Source organism: Oncorhynchus clarkii, chromosome 20 (assembly GCF_045791955.1).
Source record: "Oncorhynchus clarkii lewisi isolate Uvic-CL-2024 chromosome 20, UVic_Ocla_1.0, whole genome shotgun sequence".
NCBI classification, from domain to species: domain Eukaryota; kingdom Metazoa; phylum Chordata; class Actinopteri; order Salmoniformes; family Salmonidae; genus Oncorhynchus; species Oncorhynchus clarkii.
Genome location: NC_092166.1, coordinates 63244794 through 63263632, shown reverse-complemented (window position 1 = coordinate 63263632; position 18839 = coordinate 63244794). Strand labels below are relative to the sequence as shown.

General features: G+C 43.3%; 2 protein-coding genes and 1 pseudogene across 2 annotated transcripts; all 3 read right to left on the bottom strand.

Annotated features, from left to right (window-relative positions):
- Positions 1-804: 804 nt before the first annotated feature.
- On the bottom strand, positions 805-9788 carry LOC139375631 (cerebellar degeneration-related protein 2-like). The gene is made up of 6 exons (XM_071117427.1): positions 9560-9788; positions 8454-8566; positions 4345-4493; positions 3911-4081; positions 2313-2529; positions 805-2113 (listed from the first exon to the last, which is right to left on the bottom strand). The coding sequence occupies exons 1-6, from the start codon at positions 9639-9641 to the stop codon at positions 1469-1471; spliced, it is 1377 nt and encodes a 458-aa protein (XP_070973528.1). The 5' UTR covers positions 9642-9788; the 3' UTR covers positions 805-1468.
- A 1367-nt stretch (positions 9789-11155) lies between these two features.
- Positions 11156-16520, bottom strand: LOC139376680 (zinc finger protein 665-like). The gene is made up of 7 exons (XM_071119529.1): positions 16376-16520; positions 15594-15796; positions 15382-15483; positions 15181-15270; positions 14863-14973; positions 14620-14743; positions 11156-14510 (listed from the first exon to the last, which is right to left on the bottom strand). Exons 1-7 carry the CDS (start codon positions 16401-16403, stop codon positions 12181-12183), a joined length of 2988 nt encoding a protein of 995 aa, XP_070975630.1. The 5' UTR covers positions 16404-16520; the 3' UTR covers positions 11156-12180.
- A 1029-nt stretch (positions 16521-17549) lies between these two features.
- LOC139376681 (non-histone chromosomal protein HMG-14A pseudogene) lies at positions 17550-18162 on the bottom strand (annotated as a pseudogene).
- Between the last annotated feature and the right edge of the window lie 677 nt (positions 18163-18839).

Sequence of the window (18839 nt, the reverse complement as noted above, 5' to 3'; positions counted from 1 at the left end):
CCCTCCATCCTGTCCCTTCTGCAAAGTGAGAGTTGTTTCACTGTCTTGTGATACCAGTGTGATGATGTCCCTCTGTGTATAAACTGGTCTGTTAAAATTGCATGGGTGATGATAGCACCTTGACAAACCACATGACTAGGCATGTAATAACTGACCAATGGAAACACAGAATCCTCTCAGAGTTTGCATTTATCAAAGGTGACGCATACATTTGACAATATTTTGGTATCTAATACAGTGAACAGGAACTACTAATAGCACTTGTTATACAGTGGCAAGCTACATAGTGTCAGAAAATAACAACGATCCCTGTGCAAGTCTTAAGTGCATCTCAATACAATGTGATTTTACAGTGATAGCCACATCCTTAGTGGACATCATGAACAATTAGGATAGCACGAGTTAAAAAAAACAACATTTGATTAACCAGACAGTTTCTGACAAAGACTCGGAACAGCACTTATGAAATGTCTACATTGTATTTGTAAAGCACATTAATATCATAGCACCGTACAGTATATAGCTGAGTTTTGGTATAGCCTCAGTAGATTATCACTAGCTACTACATTATTCATTAACAACTCATTCTTCGTACCCAATTACTTTTGTTTTTAAACTTCAGGATCAGGCAAAACACTTTGAAGACATACAGTACAATTGTGAAAGATAGAGTTCCGGAAATTATAGTGCAACTTGGACCTTACATGACCTTACATGAGCACCAAAAACCATCAGGTGTTTTTTTTCTGGTAAAATTTTCAGAAACTTTTAATAATGACAAAGATCTAGGCCAAACATTTCATAGCTGTAGCTGTAGTTGATGATTATTGTATAGCTGCACTGAACAAAAGCGATAACAAGCTCTCCCTTTTTAAAATTCACAGATTGCCTTCACACCTTGCCTTGCAAGGTAACTCATTACCAAGAGTAGGAAACAGTGGCATTTCTAGGCACACAAAGATGGTAAAAAGTTCCCGTTTTGACCATCAGGCTCAGACAAGTCACTTTAAAAGGATATGCAACTTTTGATTTAACAGTGCATAGGAGGTACCATTGAAAAGAGCTAGTCCACAGAAATAGTTTCCAGAGGTCCTTGGTTTCTCAATGTACAGTAAAGTTGCCCTTAGATGCTAAGCAACTGGCTCAGGTATACCTGGGAGATTGAGGCAGAATTATGTACAATAGACTGAACGTTAGGCACTGTTGTTTCCATGCATAAGAGGTGGTGTATCTTGCCTTTCTTTAGCTGTGCCAACGTCCATAGATAACGATGAGCCCTTTGAGAAGGTTATCAATTCATCTTCACTTCTACCAGATTTAACACGTCAGTTCCCAGGCACACTTAAAGTCTTTCAAATAGTTTAGAGTAAGGTGTTTTGCACATACAGTATGTCCCAGCTCCAATTCGGGAGAAAAATAGCTTGTTCAGCACAAACCCATTTTTCTACGTTTATTTGCAAAAGTAATGCTACTCCAGCTGCCAAGACTTTCCCCTGTTCTCACTCAGATCCTCTTTGGTTTTCTGGATGCAGGTAAAGATCTCCTTGAACAGGGCCTTGTACTCAGGCTGGTGAAGTTCATCCTCCTGGCCCTGGCAGAGGGAGGCTGGGCTTCGTGGGCAGACCAAAGGGGCTCCGCTGGGCTTTTGGCCCTCCTTTTGGCTGTGCTGCTGACTTGGGTCCGGCTCCCCCTGGTGGCAGCGCCGCAGCAGCGCGTCATATTTGACCTGCAGGGCGCTGTACTGAGCGTCAACCTCGTTGAGAAGGGAGATCCCACGCTGCTTCACCACCTCCGAATGGCGGACGCACGAACGCTCGTGGTCATGACTCTCGTATACGTCTGACCCCTCACCCCGCAGCGACCTAAGCTGCTTCTCGCTGTTGCAGTGCTTTAGGACATCACAACCTTTCACCTTGGAACGGTAGCTGACCTCCATCAGGTCTCCCTCACTCTCTCCATCCTCCCCCATCCCCCTCTCCTGGTTCAGGGGGAAGAATAGGGCATTGGGCAGCATGCCCAGGCTGACCCTTGACCTCAAAGCTTTGTTGCCGTAGTCGGCTCTCCACAGCTGACGAAGCTCCTCAGCCTCACACTCCAGCTCCACTAGTCTGGCCTGGACAGAGAGAGAGAGAGAGAGAGAGAGAGAGAGAGGACAGATAGGAGGGATAGAGAGAGAAGGCGGAAGAGAGAAAGAGACCAGATTCAGTAATGTCACATGGAACTCTTGACTTTTCCATTTCCCTACAAACGATTTGAATTTGAAGCACGCATCTGCTTCAAATTATTCTGTGTGTGTTGTTTCTCTTTCTCACCTGGCACCCCTCCATCATTCCCAGGCGCTGCTCCAGTGCCACATTCTCATTGGCTAGGTGGTCTGCATCTCGCTCTGCCCCCTCCCTCCGAGCACGTTCATTGGCCAACTGTGTCTGTAGGGAGCGGAGCGATCTCAGTAGTGACTCCTGCTCCTCCTCCCGCCACGAGACGTCAGAGGGAGACCAGGGGTCATCCGAATGGTCTCCAGAGTAGACACTTGAGTACCATGGAGGGGTCAGAGAGAATCCAACCAATCAAACTTTAAAAAGGATGGAAAACAGATTTTGTTCCAGTCCAGACCAGCACTTACACCTAATCAGTGTAATAAAGTCACTGATAAGCTGCCAATAAGACTAATCAGGGAGTGATCTTTAGTGAAGGCAGAGATGAGTGGCCTTACGGGTGGAAAATTATCTTAAATCAAATCAAATCCTGTGGGTGACAACTGTGACCAGTGCTCAGTGAGGTCAGTAGGGAGAGAGTACTATAATCTGCTTGGCATGTGTGTTTATCAGTGACCTATGAGTTTAGGCCTGGATTAAAGGAGAGGAGCCCATCCCTAACTCAATAACACGGTCTGAACTGCTATGGCATCAGAGGACAGGAATAGGGCGAGAGTACTAGCAGCAGCACTAGTCCCCTTCCACAGCTGCAGTGTACGGCAAGAGAGAGCGAAAGAGCCAAACCGCGATGCGAGGGCAGGGCCAAGAGACTTGTTGAAACATAGTGGTATTGAATGAACGCAATCTAAAGTGAGGCTCAGGGCCTTAGGCCATCAAGAATAGAACAAACTAATGGCAACTTCAGTGGGGCCACGTCTTACCACAAAACTATTTCTTCCTGCAGCATAAAAACAATTATTAATGCACAAGCTATTCAGCTGTAAATATCTCACATGTTAATACATTCAGGTCCTTCAGCCATTTTGCCACAACTTTGGAAGTCTGGCTTTTTTATTGCCGTTTTGGAGCAGTGGCTTCTTCCTTGCGAGCGGCCTTTCAGGTTATGTCAATATAGGACTTGTTTTACTGTGGATATAGATACATTTGTACCCGTTTCCTCCAGCATCTTCACCAGGTCCTTTGCTGTTGTTCTGGGATTGATTTGCACTTTTCGCACCAAAGTATGTTCATCTCTAGGAGACAGAACGCGTCTCCTTCCTGAGCGGTATGACAGCTGCGTGGTCCCATGATGTTTATACTTGCGTACTATTGTTTGTACAGATGAACGTGGTACATTTGGAAATTGCTCCCAAGGATGAACAAGACTTGTGGAGGTCTACAATTTATTTTCTGAGGTCTTGGCTGATTTATTTTGATTTTCCCATGATGTCAAGCAAAGAGGCACTGAGTTTGAAGGTAGGCCTTGAAATACATCTACAGGTACACCTCCAATTGACTCAAATGACCTTTCCAACAAGTCAGTTTGTCAAATTTCTGCCCTGCTAGAGCTGACCCAGTCAACTGTAAGTGCTGTTATTGTGAAGTGGAAATGTCTAGGAGCAACAACGGCTCAGCTGCGAAGTGGTAGGCCACACAAGCTCAAAGACCGGGAACGCCGAGTGTGTGTATTTCATGTATGAGTGTTGTGATCTCACCTGTGTGTGCGTTGCAACTCATTCAGGCAGGACACACTCTGCACCCCGTAGGGCCGCCATGATTCTGCAAGGGGTTTCCTATGGGGATTAGCAGGGGCGGTCTTCAGATCCTCTACCTGACGTTGCAGATCCTCCACCTGGGTCTGCAGAGCCTCGATCATCTCTGTGAGCCTGGAGAGAGACTGACTAATCAAGTTGCTTTTGCCCTCACACATTTAGCTCTCCTCTCACCAACTCAAGTCGTTCACCATTTCATCTGTATTCTCTGCAGAAAGACTCAGGATGTGTCCCGATTCTCCACCCCGTCATTGATTTAGATGCATAGGATTGGTATAAGCATTGGCTGAAGGGAGTTTCCACCACTGTTAAGATTAATATGAGAAATTGAGCGAGACGGGTGAAGAATTGGGACGCAGCCTCAGGTGTCAACCCACCCCTGGATCTTGTGCTGGGCGGTCCTGTTGTCCTGTACCAGGCGGGTGTTGCTCTGCTCCTGTTCTCTGGAGGACTGATCTAACTGCTCGTACACCTTAGCATGCTGATCATTCACCTGTCTCAGGAGGTCCACCTGCTTAGTCAGGTACTGGAGGGAGGGAGGGGGATGGAGGAGAGAACCAGGACTCAGCATCATCACATAACCGGCCACCTTCAAATTCACAATTCATTTCTACTTTGGATCCAGATTACATATTGGTGTAAAGTACTTAAGTAGAAATACTTTAAAGTACGATGTAGTAGTTTTTGGGAGTGTCTGTAGTTTACTATTTCAATTTTTGACAACTTATACTCCACTACAGCCCTTGGCTGTCTAAAAAAAAAAAGTGTGCCGTCTTGTTGGCTTTAATATAAGGAACTTCATGTATAGCATTTGCTTTTATTCAATTATGACAATTTAGTACTTTTTACCCAACTGTACATTTTTACCTATACTGAACAATAATATAAAATGCAACATGAAACAATTTCAAAGATTTTACTGAGTTACAGTTAATTTAAGGAAATCAGTCAATTGAAAGAAATAAATTAGGCTCTAATATATGGATTTCACATGACTGGGAATACAGATATGCATCTATTGGTCACAGATACTTAAAAAACAACAACATGTAAGTAGGGGCGTGGATCAGAAAACCTGTCAGTATCTGGTGTGACCACCATTTTCCTCATGCAGTGCAACACATCTCCTTTGCATAGAGTTGATCAGGCTTTTACTGTGGCCTGTTGTCCCACTCCTCTTCAATGGCTGTGAGAATTTGCTGAATATTGGTGTGACATGGGAGGGTGACATGGGTGACATTTCTGGTGAGTATGCAGGCCATGGAAGAACTGGGACATGTTCAGCTCCAGGAATGGGTACAGATCCTTGCACCATTTTTTTACCCTTAATTTTACCAGGTAAGTTGACTGAGAACACACTCTAATTTACAGCAACAACCTGGGGAATAGTTGCAGGGGAGAGGAAGGAGGATGAATCAGCCAATTGTAAGCTGGGGATGATTAGGTGACATGATGGTATGAGAGCTAGACTGGGGATTTAGCCAGGACACCAGGGTTAACACCCCTACTCTTACAATAAGTGCCATGGGATATTTTAGTGACCACAGAGTCAGGACACCAATTTAACATCCCATCCGAAAGACACCCTACACAGGGCATTGTGATATTTTTTTTAGACCAGAGGAATGGGTGCCTACTACTGGCCCTCCTACACCACTTCCAACAGCATCTGATCTCCCATCCAGGGACCAACCCTGCTTAGCTTCAGACACAAGCCAGCAGTGGGATGCAGGGGGTATGCTGCTATGGGACTGTGCAGGTGATGGCGGCGGATGAATGGCACGACAATGGGCCTCACGATCTCGTCACTGTATCTCTGTGCATTCAAATTGCCGTCGATAAAATGCAATTGTGTTCATTGTCCGTAGTTTATGCCTGCCCATACCTTAACCCCACCATGGGGCACTCTGTTCACAACGTTGACATCCGCAAACCACTCGCCCACACAGCGCCATACACGTGGTCTGCGGTTGCGAGGCCGGTTGGACATACTACCAAATTCTCCAAAACAACGTTTGGGGCGGCTTATGGTAGAGAACTTAACATTAAATACTTTCGCAACAGCTCTGGTGGACATTCCTGCAGTCAGCATGCCAACTGGACACTCACTTAAAACATCTGTGGCATTGTGTTGTGTGACAAAACTGCACATTTTAGAGTGGCCTTTTATTGTACCCAGCACAAGGTGCACCTGTGTAATGATCATGCTGTTTAATATGCCACACCTGTCAGGTGGATGGATTATCTTGTCAAAGGAGAAATGCTCACTAACAGGGATGTAAACAAATGTGTGCACAAAATGAGAGAAATAAATTGTTTTTGTGCGTATGGAACATTTGACACATTTTTATTTCAGCTCAAGCAACCAACACTTTACATGTTGCGTTTATAGTTTATTCAGTGTAGATACTTTTAGACGTTTTAGTCAAGTAGTATTTTACTGGGGGAATTTCACTTGAGTCCTTTTCTATTAAGGCATATTTATTTTTACTCAAGTATGACAAGTGAGTACTTTTTCTACCACTGAGATTACACCATTGTACTTGTTCACGTCAATACGATTGGTTTTAAGCCACTACATACAAGGCATACACATGATTTAATTTGGCTGCTTGTTCAGCCATGAATGAGATCAATCAAACTTAGCAGAATCAATGACCACTACCTCCTGGCTGGGCGACTATCATTGCTTTAATAGCAGCATGTCTGTAATGGCGTTTGAGTGGTCTGAATGAGTGTCTGTAGGAGCGTAACAATTCTGGCGAGAGGCTGACTCCTGAGGAATGTAGAAAGGCACCAGCACAAGGTTAAGGTCAGGCTCTTATTAACACAGGTTGATTCAGACTGAAGAGCTAAATACACTAACAATGGTGCTGGGATAACATAACACTATCTCTCCTCACACATCATTTCTCTGCTACTCCCTATACCCTTCATCTTCTGTTTTTCTCTATACATCTCTCTCTCTTTTCCTTTGAGAACAGTTTATCAGGGTAAAACAGGGAGAATGCCATAGATAACAGTTCAATATCTATGGAGAACGATGTGAACCTTTAGTCAGCTCATGAAGTAAGATCAGCCACAAAACACCTACTAAAAACATAAATCATGGCAATAAAACAAATACTGCTACAGTAGATAGGAGCTCTAAATTATCTTGCCACGCAATTCACTTAGATAACATGCAGAATTCAAAATACTAAGTTAATATCATGAAAAATTGTGGTGATGATCTATTGTGTAACATAACATTATAGGCAAGGTAACATAATTCACAGCATCAGCTTTCTCCTGTACCGTTTCTACATGCAGTCAGGTCATGAAATGGATGGCACCTTCAGAGAGATTAATTCTGTCAGTCAGCCGTTTCAGAGACGGGGGAGGATTTAGGAGTCGCACATCCAGAGCTGACCCTGCTCAGGGAAATTAAATCCAGAGCTCATCTGGAAATTAGTGGCGGTTGCTGACCATACAATATAGATTCAGTATTGATACAAGAGAAAAAAAAAACATATCACTGAATGTGATATTTAAATACAAACTCAATAATTGGCTTAATAGATTCTATAGCATGGAGAGGCTATTTAATCTAACATTATTTTGAGTCACAACAAAACAATGGCGGCAATGTTGGTTCAAAGGTATGTCCGAAAAAATTAAAGAGGACAACTGATATGGGCAGTCTATCTTCCCTAGTCAAATCAAATGTATTTATATAGCCCTTCTTACATCAGCTGATATATCAAAGTGCTGTACAGAAACCCAGCCTAAAACCCCAAACAGCAAGCAATGCAGGTGTAGAAGCACCTGAAACTTCACTAAACAAGGTGAAAAGCATTGAGGTATGCTGTTTTCAAAGGAGTAAGAGATCCCAATCGGTGCACTACCGTTTGATAATGGTTTTGTAAACACTTATCACCTGGGGATTTCTAGTATAGAAAAAGAAAGACAAGGATTGGAATATAGATTTTGTAGCCTTGTCTTGACAAAACCATTTCAGATGAAAAGTCTGCATTATAAAATAGCCATTATATTCTGTTACCTTTGTGTTTCTAGAGTCCTACCCTACATGGACCCATGGTAAACAACAGGTGCAACCGAGAGATTAAGTAATCAGGACATCAGGGTCCAACCCTCTCATTTCAGCTTCAAAGGGAGATAATGGTAGCCTGCCTTTTGGCAATATGGAACACTGATTTGATTAAGGAATTAAAGGAGCACAAATCTGAGGAGAGATCCTTTTCTTTTCAACATCTCTTGTTTTCAACAGGAACAGATTGTAGCCTAACGGACAGGCCTCAGGTGTGTCAACTAGTGCTCGATTACTTAGATAATGTGTGCTTGTGCTAGGATGGGAAAAAAAACTGCACACACTACGGGAAATGCCTATAGCTATAGTTTGGGACTGTGTGTCTGCTGACTCCTGATTGGTCAAACCCAGTTACCTGTACCCTCGTAGCTACAACCTGATTGGTTAAACCCTTACCTCTATCTCCTGTAGCTGTTCCTGATTGGTGGAGTACATCTGCTGCAGACCCTGCTCCAGCTCTCTGTTCCTGTCCAGCAGGGTCTTCCCCAGCTCAGCAGCTAGGTGCAGGTCTACATGGCAGAAAAGAGAGATCAGAGAATAGGATCGATAAATGATCACTGTGTGTCACCAACGAAATAATGGCTTGGGCAAAGACGCGGCCATTAGTGCGACAAGAGGTTGCAGAGTGCACCTATGGCTGTGTCTGTGCCTCAATGCTCAAGGTCAGGTACATGCATCTATCTTGCAGACATCCTCCCTGGGTTGGTGTGTCAAATACACGCTACTTGTGCTGCCCATGATTTACAATAGTTTGCCAACAATGGAACTGATGGAATATAGACCCCAAAAGGGATAAATCAAACACACATCAAATATATTGGAGATATGTAGGCTATTTGACCCATGTCAGGGAATCAGAAAGTTAAGAAATAAATAAATCTACCTTCATCACTCTGGCCTAATTCATGCGTTGTGAGACTGTCATGTACAGGATTTGTGATGGGGTGAGTTTATGAGCATGAAAACTGAATAGATGTTTCTAGAGCCATTTCCGTTTCCTTATTTCTATTCCAGCATTCATCAATAGATAGCCAATGGTAGATATTGAACAACGCAAATTCGTGGAATAAAACCTTAATATGCAGAGAAGTACATTTAAAAATGTGTAGAAAATCTAAGACAAAGGATTCATTTTTACAAATGGTTGCCTACTAAATCCATGGCAATGGAATGATAGCCTCGAGGGTGATTGAATTTCTGCTTGAGACTACCTTGAAATATTTGTCCGAAGTCCGACAGTGTGTTCTGCCGCAGTTGGCTACCAAATGTGTCTCGTAGCATGTAGGCTACTACATTTGCTAGTGACATGACACCTGCCATATGAAAGTGGCGGTGCACCAGGCGCTCATTGTTTCAGCGCCTGCTTGAAAATAATTTTGTCTTACGCTGTGTCAAATTGTGGCCAATGCCTGGTTTATTGCTGCCGGCCACTTATACGCACAGCACAGGTCGACCCGCGCTTTCCCAGTCTCGGTCATCATTATGGATATAATAATATTTACCATGTTCAAGGTCCTGCTTGTCATACCAAGGTTCATCCTCCTGGATTTCGAATTCTTCCACCTCAATCATATCTGTAAGCATATTCGGCCACAATGAATCCCCGACTGATCAATGGGCTTTCATTGGAATAGGTAGGATACTAATTTCGCAGCCAATGCAACATGCCTTTGAGATATATTGATCCACCAAATGCGTTTCCCCTCATCAGCTGTCTAAAGCGTATGTCTATTCACCGGCTACAACCACAGTATGATGAAACTGCCTAAGCATCTCACTCCACACACAATATCCCCCTCCAGCAGCAACGTAGTTTACCACGTCAGTAAACGCGCACTGGTCTATTCTTCTTCTCCTTCTTTGATATCATGGCGTTCGCACATTTTGTTTGTGCTTGCTGCCACCTACTGTGCGGTAGTGTGTGGTCTATCACGTTACATTACATGCTAAAAAAAAAAAAAGGGGGACTATCTCTACGCCTCTATTTAAAAAAAAATATGTATAACACCATCCCATTCCACTACTTTGACCTTAATTGATCATACACCATAACAACAGACTCTTTCGTTCAACACACCATGTAACTATTCGGCAGCAAAGCCTTGTACACCATTGGAGGCTGCTGAGGGGAGAATATTGGCTGGAATGGAATGAATGGTATCAAACACATGGTTTTTATGTGTTTGATTCCATTCCATTCACTCCATTCCAGTCGTAACACTTTATTTTAGACATCATTATGAGCCGTCCTCCCCTCAGCATCCTCCACTGTCGTACACCTAAGTACTTCTCTGCAGCTGCCATCACATCTATTTTCTGTGACTTACATTACATTTATGCGGTACAATTGAAAACCAGGGCAATGAATGCTAAAAAGCCAACCTCACTGAAGCACAAATTCATATCACTCTGTATTGGCCTAGGCTTACTACTCACCTTTGACCCCTCATCCACTACCCTCTTCACTGCCTCAGCAAACGACACCTTGTGTTCAACTCTGACCCTGACAACCTTAACCTGTCTCTCTCGCACTGGGCACTTCTGACATATCCTAACATGACTTTGTCAGGTAAAAACTCTTGCTTCAAAACTCAAAAGAACAGAGAGTGTCTTCTCAGTTTCACCACCGGGTCAATTTCAGTTGCTCCACCTCAACACTTAATACCACCCAAGCCATCACTCCTTTCAAAGGCGCCCTGCTCTGGAGAGCAAAGCAAGTCACAGGTCTTGTCCCAAGGCGTGTGAAACACAGAAAATCACCACTTTGAGTTCTTGGCAACATTCTGTACTGTTATTTTCTATCAGTTACTATTGCACTGCACACTTCCCTTTGCTGATAAGTTGAAATGACGTAGGCATCCTAAGTGTGTGCCATTGGATGACTTGTACTATCGAGTATGAATAGTCTTGTCTTCCTTTACAGGCCTACTAAGCTATGTGCATTTTGTAGGGTCTGGGAAAACATGTGCACATAATTCATTCATCGATGTCTAGTCCAGCCAACCTTAATAGCCTACCTCTGAAAATACCTATTAAAGACAGTTATCACAGACCATAAAATACATAATAAATACACAAATTAACTATTGAAAGCATTATTTCAAAAATATTTTGTATTCACAATCATTCAATACATTTTATTTGTACTTGAAACAACAAAGCTAAGCCCTATGCATGAGAACAGGCCCAGGGGTCTCATAGGCTGCGTTTAGACAGGCAGCCCAATTCTGATCTTTTTTTCCACTAATTGTATTATTATTATTTTTTAATCAATCACATCAGATATTTTTCAGAGCTGATCTGATTGGTCAAAAGAACAATTAGTCAATAAAATATCAGAATTGCCCATCTAAAATCAGCCATAGGGACCATTATTAAAACTGAAACATTATTGGTACATTGTTGGTATTATTGTAACATAACATTGATTGGCAGAAAACCCCTTCCACTCTAGAATGCACTATAGCATACATAGACTAGTCTAGTATCTATCTGACAGTATGAAAATGTTAGAGCCTTATCTTAGAAAACCCCTGAACATCTTGAACTTTGAGCTCAACCTCTGTGTTGTGATGCTGCTGATCATCACCGTTCATAAACAGATGCTACCCTCATGTTTTTTGTCCAATTTTGTAACATACAAAACTGAAAATATACATTTCACCATACATTTCAGAAAGCACAACTTATGTTGACTGACAAAAACAATGTACATTCCGAAAGCATGGCCCTATCTACTTTTATTCAGAGTGAAGTGTGAATGGATGCTTGAGAAAGATGACCAACTCCCTCTAGCGGCGAGTACAGATTTGCATCAAAATACACATGGTTTTATTTGAATGAGGATAGATAAAAAGCCGTTGACTAAACAACTATCCAATCTATTGCATCAGTGTTAATAGCTTGCATTATTTCCAACTCGTCCCTAAAAGCATCTCAGGGATACATATTCCCAGACAGGTCATGTTTCTTAGATCCTTAATTTTTAAGACAACAACATTTCAGAAAAGATCCAGAATACGTTCACAACATAGAGGGACAAACTGTTTCATTACTAACATCTATACAGAAGAAGAAAAAATACAAAGTAACAAAATAAAATAATCCCTGGACTTGAACTTGTTCAGTGTTCTTTCCTGTCATGTGCTTTCAACAGGTCTGCCCGACTGAAAGCTTTCTCACATTTCAAACATTTGTGGGGCTTCTCTCCAGTGTGAATCATCATGTGCCTTTTCCGTTTCCTAGAGTCATCAAATTTTCTTCCACAGACAGAACAAGGATATGGCTTCTCCCCCGTATGAGTTCGCATGTGTTGAGTGAGATAACAGTTTTGAGTAAAACCCTTCCCACAGACTTTACACTTGAATGGCCGCTCCCCAGTATGGTATCTCATGTGTACCTTCACTTCAGATTTGGATTTGAAACTTTTGCCGCACTCCAATTCGGGGCATTTAAAAGGCCTCTCCTGAGTGTGAATCAGGTCATGCCTCGTCAATGAGGACATGTTCAGAAACAGCTTACCGCAGTATGTGCACGGGAAACGCACCCCAGCATGATGTCTCGCCACATGGACTTGTAACGTCCTTTGTAATGCGTAAGATTTGTCACACTGGGAGCAGGAGAAGTGTTTATCTTCAGGTTTTCTGTGAACACACAGCATGTGCATTTTCAGTTTTGCATTGCTGATAAATCCCTTTCCACACTCCCAGCAAAGGCATCGTTTCTCTCCGGTATGTATTCTCTCGTGTTCGACAAGAACCGCTGATAAGTTGAACTTCCGTGGACAGTGGGAGCACTGGTATGGGAGATCTCCGGTGTGAGTCCTCTCGTGTCTGATGAGAGCTGCTAAATCAGTGTAGCTTTTATCACAGGAGGTGCAGAGGAATGGCCCGCTGAATTTATGGGCATCCAGATAGTGTTTCTTAAGGGGCTTGACCCCATTGAAGCTGTTTTCACACATGGTGCATTTCAAAGGCTTGTGCGACAGCTTGTGCCTATCTAGCTTTACTGGGTCTGCAAACATCCTACTGCACTCAGTGCAGTGGAGGGGGCTGTGGGTGAGTGCATGTACCTGGGCCTGGGCCTCTTCAGGATCAGCTCGCAGCACCTTGCACACAGTCTTTACAATGTGCTTCCTCATATCATAGATGTTCTTGAACGTCTGCCCACAATGAGGACATTTGTGAGGGCGCAGATCTGAGTGGGACCTCATGTGAACTTTCATGCTGTAAGATTTTGGCAAACGTTTTTTGCAAATGCAGCACACTTTTGACTGTTTGTGTTTTTCAGTCTTGCTAGGTTCGCCAGATGGGTCGTAAGATGGGTCCTGGGGAGTACTGGTGGAGGATGAGTCACTGTCCTCGGGTGTTGCCTCAAGAGTAACACCACTGGACGGCTCCGTGTCTCCTCCCTCAGGTTTCTGGATTGTGTCCTCATCACTAGCTGGAGATCTGCTACGCTTTTTCTTGGAGTCTTTTTCACATTTTAGTCTCGGTTTCTCCAAGCTTTGTGGGTCCTTGTAACTCATATCACACATATTTGACCTGCCTTTGAGTTGCTTGGATGTTTCACCTTTAGGTTCTGACACAACGACTTTACACACATTTTGCCGATGTCTCCTCAGATCAAAATGGTACAGGAAGCGTTTCTTACACTGGAGACACTGAAATGGGCGCTCACCTGTGTGGATTTTCTGGTGCCGCTTCATGTCAGCACCTCGACTGAAAGTCTTCCCACAAATTGGGCATTTTTTGAATGCATTTTCTTCTGAAAGTTCTGTTTTGGTTTGTTGCCGTTCTCGTGCTAGCAATGTCTTCATCTTACGCCCCCTGTTTTGTCTAACTGGTCTAGATGGTAATATCAGGTTAGTAGTATCAATTCTTTGTAGCTCCACTGAAGGCTTGTGAAGCATTGAGGATATGATCTTATCAGATACGTCTATGCTTTTCATTTGTTCTCCATGACTTCCACTGTCTTTATGAGTCTTTATTTTGGGCTTTCTGACGCTTGAATCTTCATAAGGCTGTGCCACCCCATCTTCCCCGATAACCATCACTGTTCTGTACCTGGGGTTCACTTCTTCAACAATACCTTCCGTCTCATCTTGTACTTGTCCAATCCCCAGAACATTCTCTTCTTCATTACCGTCATGAACCTCCATGTCCTCATGTTCCACAGGGTCCGTAAACTCTATAGATTGTTTGTTGTTTTTCTCACATTCCACCCTCTTCTCGCTTTTTATTACATCCATACTTGTCCCGGGTTCCATCTCTGTGTACTCTGTCAGTGTTGCAGAGTCCACCTCCAACTCTTTGGTAAATGTATCCATGAAGACATTCAAGGATAATGTCTGTGTTTCTGACTCTGTCTGTTCAGTTGCAATCACCACCCTTTCTACTGGAGGGAGACAGAGAGCTGAAAGAATGCAGTCCCCATCGGAAGAAGACAGAGTATCTAGAAAGGGAAGCGAGAAATTAAAGACAATGGTTAAGAAGTGAATAAATGTCAACGTCCCGACAGAAGATTGGCCAATATCTACATGCGTCCTATGATAGATGTCTACCATGGTTGTCCAGCTGGCTGAGGTCTCTGTGGTACTGAAGCAGGGTTTTCAGCTGCTGGGGGTGAGACACAGACTGAACACATTCCTCCAGAACAGAGGGGACATCGCTGAGCAGGGACGCAGCCTGACACGGAAGGAAAATGGATACGATTTAGGGGTGATTCAAAATATACTCTATGAATGAACCTTTGTGAATAGTGATCCTTCACTGAATTGATGAAGGTACTCTTCTAATTTCAGTACCTGTTGAAAGTTTGATACTGGAAGTAGCTTCTCAAGTCTTGAAAGAAACTGACACATGAGTTTCTCGATTGCTGCATCATACTTGGGACCAAATTCCACAGGAAAAACATCCTGAGAATAAGAAATTAGTATAAAATAAATCATATCTGATATAAGAACATTTGGCACCTGCAACTCACATGGACACATACAGCTGTAATCAGAATAAAAGGAGGCCTTAAAAAAAAAAGGTAAACATTGTTTATAAATAACAAAGACTACGAGTGTGCACTTCTGGGTAGTAGTATACCTACACAGCTATTCCAAAGCCACACTGACCTGGAAGAAGTGTTCCATCTCATTTGGGTCGTTCAGCAGGGTTTGAATCAGCCCCAGAAAGTTAGATTCAGATAAATCTTCATCATCAGTCTGCAAGAAAGAAAACACTTCTGTTATAATGATCATTATCAAATCAGTTGTGTGGGACTGACTGACTGGTTGATGTACACCTTTGCTGAGTCTCTGACCTTAAGAGCTCACCTGTGTCCCCCAGAGAGGTGTGAGGGTCTGTATCCTGTCTAGGTGTGGCTGAATGGTCTGGAGGTCTGTGATCGGCTTCGAGCGACACAACTCCAGGACCAGCTGAAAGCAGAGCAAACCTGTCAGGAGACTTATTTGAGACCATAAACATGACTAATTATGATCATATATCTCCCCCTTAATGATGAGCACTAGCTCCACCCCTCTCTCACCCGTGCTCGAAGACCCAGAATAAGTTGGGCCCTCTGTCGGATGTTCAGAAGCTCTGGAACCATCTCTGTGACCATGGTAACAAACTCCTCTAGCATCCCATAATCCATCACGTATCTCTGCTGGATCGTTTGCCAGATGGCTGCTGAGACCAGCCGCAGTGGCGGGACCATGAGGCGCAGAGAGGGGAGAGGAAGAGGGGGACCTGAAACAGAGAATTTGACATAGGTTGTTCACAAATCAAGCACCCATTATTGCGCGGCACATCAAACTTTAGCGTGTGGAACTACTATGTGTGTCATTGTCAAGAATGTTGTGTGAGTGAGAAGACCTTGTCCATCCAGAAACAACACCTAGCCCTTCCCTTGGAGTCACAGAGTGTTCCTTTTGATTAGCTTTGGGGAGTTGATCAAAGCGTGGATCTAAAATAATGGGGACAGGTTGTAGGGTTGTTTCTGGAAGGGCCTAGAGAAGCAGTGAAACGACTGCAAAGCAGCAAATACATTAGCTTGTTAGCTAGCAAGCTAAAACGTCAAGGAAGTTTAATTATTCTACTGCATTATTCAATAAAAGGCCGGGCATGAAATCAGAGAGGTTTAGAAATGCTGCACAACTTCAATAATTCCAAATAAAAGACCCGCAAAACATATTATAGACGTTCTGGAACGAGTCCAGTTCCCGCACAAAACAGTAGGAAGTTAGCCATACTTAGCTAGCTAGCTAAGTATGGCTAACTATGCCCTAGCTCTAGTATCGTATACATAGCTAGCTATACATATGTTACCTTTCCCCCCAGACATTTGTTTTTGCATGTCTCTCCACTGCAGTCACACTAGACACACGAAAATGCCAATCGTTTTTGCCAATTTGTGCCACCCAATGACTGCATATAAGAAGGCGTCACCAGCGAGGAAGAGGCGAAGCGAGAGGATTTACGCCGCCCAAAATCAGTCCACGAAAATAAAGGCCAGGAAGTGAGGCACTTTGAATGGAGGTCAAAGTGGATAACAGAAAATGTAACTGCTCATTTGCTACGTCAGGCTTATTTGGTTGAATAGACGTTTCGTAATGGTTAGGTTGTCACGAATGCACCGATATAAGGCAACGCACGCGGCATTTCTGCAACTTTGATAACAATTACTTTATATCGGAGTAGTGTATGTTCTTCACACGCGTATCTGCCTTCTCATTGGCTAGAATTGTCCCGCCTGATCTCGCCTCCTCCCACCTGCCGTCCATTTTTGAGGATATGCAGTTCCACTGTTGGAGTGGTCACTTGATAGTCTTGTCAATATATGAAATAATCTTCGGTGCCACTGTGTGTAAGTACTGCGAGGACCTATTTAAATGTAACACACGAGGTACCGGTAAATGTGTAAACGGGCTTGTTTGACATTGCAGCCGACTGACTGATCTACAAAACATCATAAATAACAACTCGTTGTTATTTGTAGATCAGTCAGTCACCATTTACCCACAATGCATCATGGATTTCCAACACGACCAGTTATAACTAAAGCGCCTCTGTGGCATAACCAGTTGGGTACAATCATTCCAAACACTTAAAAGACACACCCTCAAATTAAGTCGACACTTCTGATGACGTTTCATAACGTCTGACGAGTATAAATTACATTTATATTTTATTTATTTATTAATTCTTTTTTTTGTGGGGGGGTGGGGTCCACAGGACTCTTCCTCTTTCTTATTGGACAACACACTTCCAACACGCTTAGAACATGTTTCATGTAAAAACAGGAACATTTAAACAAAGCAAGGGAACGTAGGGAGAACCGTTAATAAACCAGGACTAAGGTATTACCCTAGGATAACCAACTGTGGAGGAGGGAGGCACAGGAACACACAACTCACTATGGGGCGGGTCGCACTTTTCTTCCTACACAATCATGAAATGCTGTTTAATTAAAAAACGATTTTAGTGTGTTCATCTTGCCTGCAGACACTTTGTTGATATGACCACTGCAGATCTGCATCATATTACTCAGCTTGACTTTGTGCTAAAAATCTGTACGGACAATAGATAGTATACTTATAAAATCACTGATAAAAAATATTCCACTGTTAACAATACGCCTTGGAGGGGGACCACGAACACTGGGGCAGGCTGGGGGGGAGGGTTGGGGACGGAGGTTAGGGGTCAGGGGTTGGCAGTGTTGCTACTCAGACTTGGCTTCCTCCTTCTCCACCCCCTCCATCTGGTTGGACTTGGCGCCTCCGTTCTCAGAGTGGTTCTCCTCAGCTGCCTCTGCGTTCAGCGGCCCTTCTTAGTTTTCTTCTCCTCCTTGTCGTTCACAGCCTTCTCTTTCTTTGGTGGTTTCTCCTTCTTGGCCTTGGGTTCAGTCTTGGCTGGGGCTGTTTTTGCTGATAACTGGGCGGATCTCCTCGGGGGAGAGGACGGAGGACTCGGAGGAGTCCTTGGCGTCCCCAGCAGCTCCTTGCTTTCTCTTGGGCATGTTGGATTCTTGGCGATTCTCTTTCAGATGGAACTATAAAGTGTTTAGCTAGCTAGCTGTTGTGGGTTGGGTGTATGTGGAGCCAAGTGTCTGCTGTTGCCTGGTCCGTCAGAACGAATTCTTTTGAAATGGACAGCCTATGCCCGGAAATTTGTCAGTCGTTCATCCCGCGAGGTTTGTGTTTTCAGCCAGCGGTAGCTTGTGGGTGTTTATATGTGCTACAGTCAATAATGATTGCATGTCTACTTATATTAACTATTTAATTATTAAAATACGCCTATTGTATGATAGCTAGCAAATTAATTAGCTAACTAACGTAGGCCTGTAGGCCATCATTTTTTAATAAGAATTTGTTCTTAACTGACTTGAAAAAATGAAGGAAAATGTTTGATTTCTACAATTTCCAAAAGCTAACCAAACAAAACCATAATTACTTTTACGAGTCGTGTTTGTGCCGTCATGTGTATTAGTAGCACAATTTCTAACCTTTTTACATTCGTTTTTACTTACATGTTGACATATCCATATTGACGTTGAGGTTTTAAGTTTCGGCTGACTTTTCTTAGCGGATGTACAATCATCGCGAATTGAATTATGGGGTGTTTCAGGCCCCGAGGTGAACATAATTTACAATAAAATGTTATTTTATTTGATTGTACACTCACAAACTCGATCAAAAACGAGGGCTGAGGGGCTTACGTTGCAAAATTCCATTGTTTGGCTAATCGTTTGGACCGACGTCCAAGATGGGGACGAAGATTCCCCCAAGGGCAT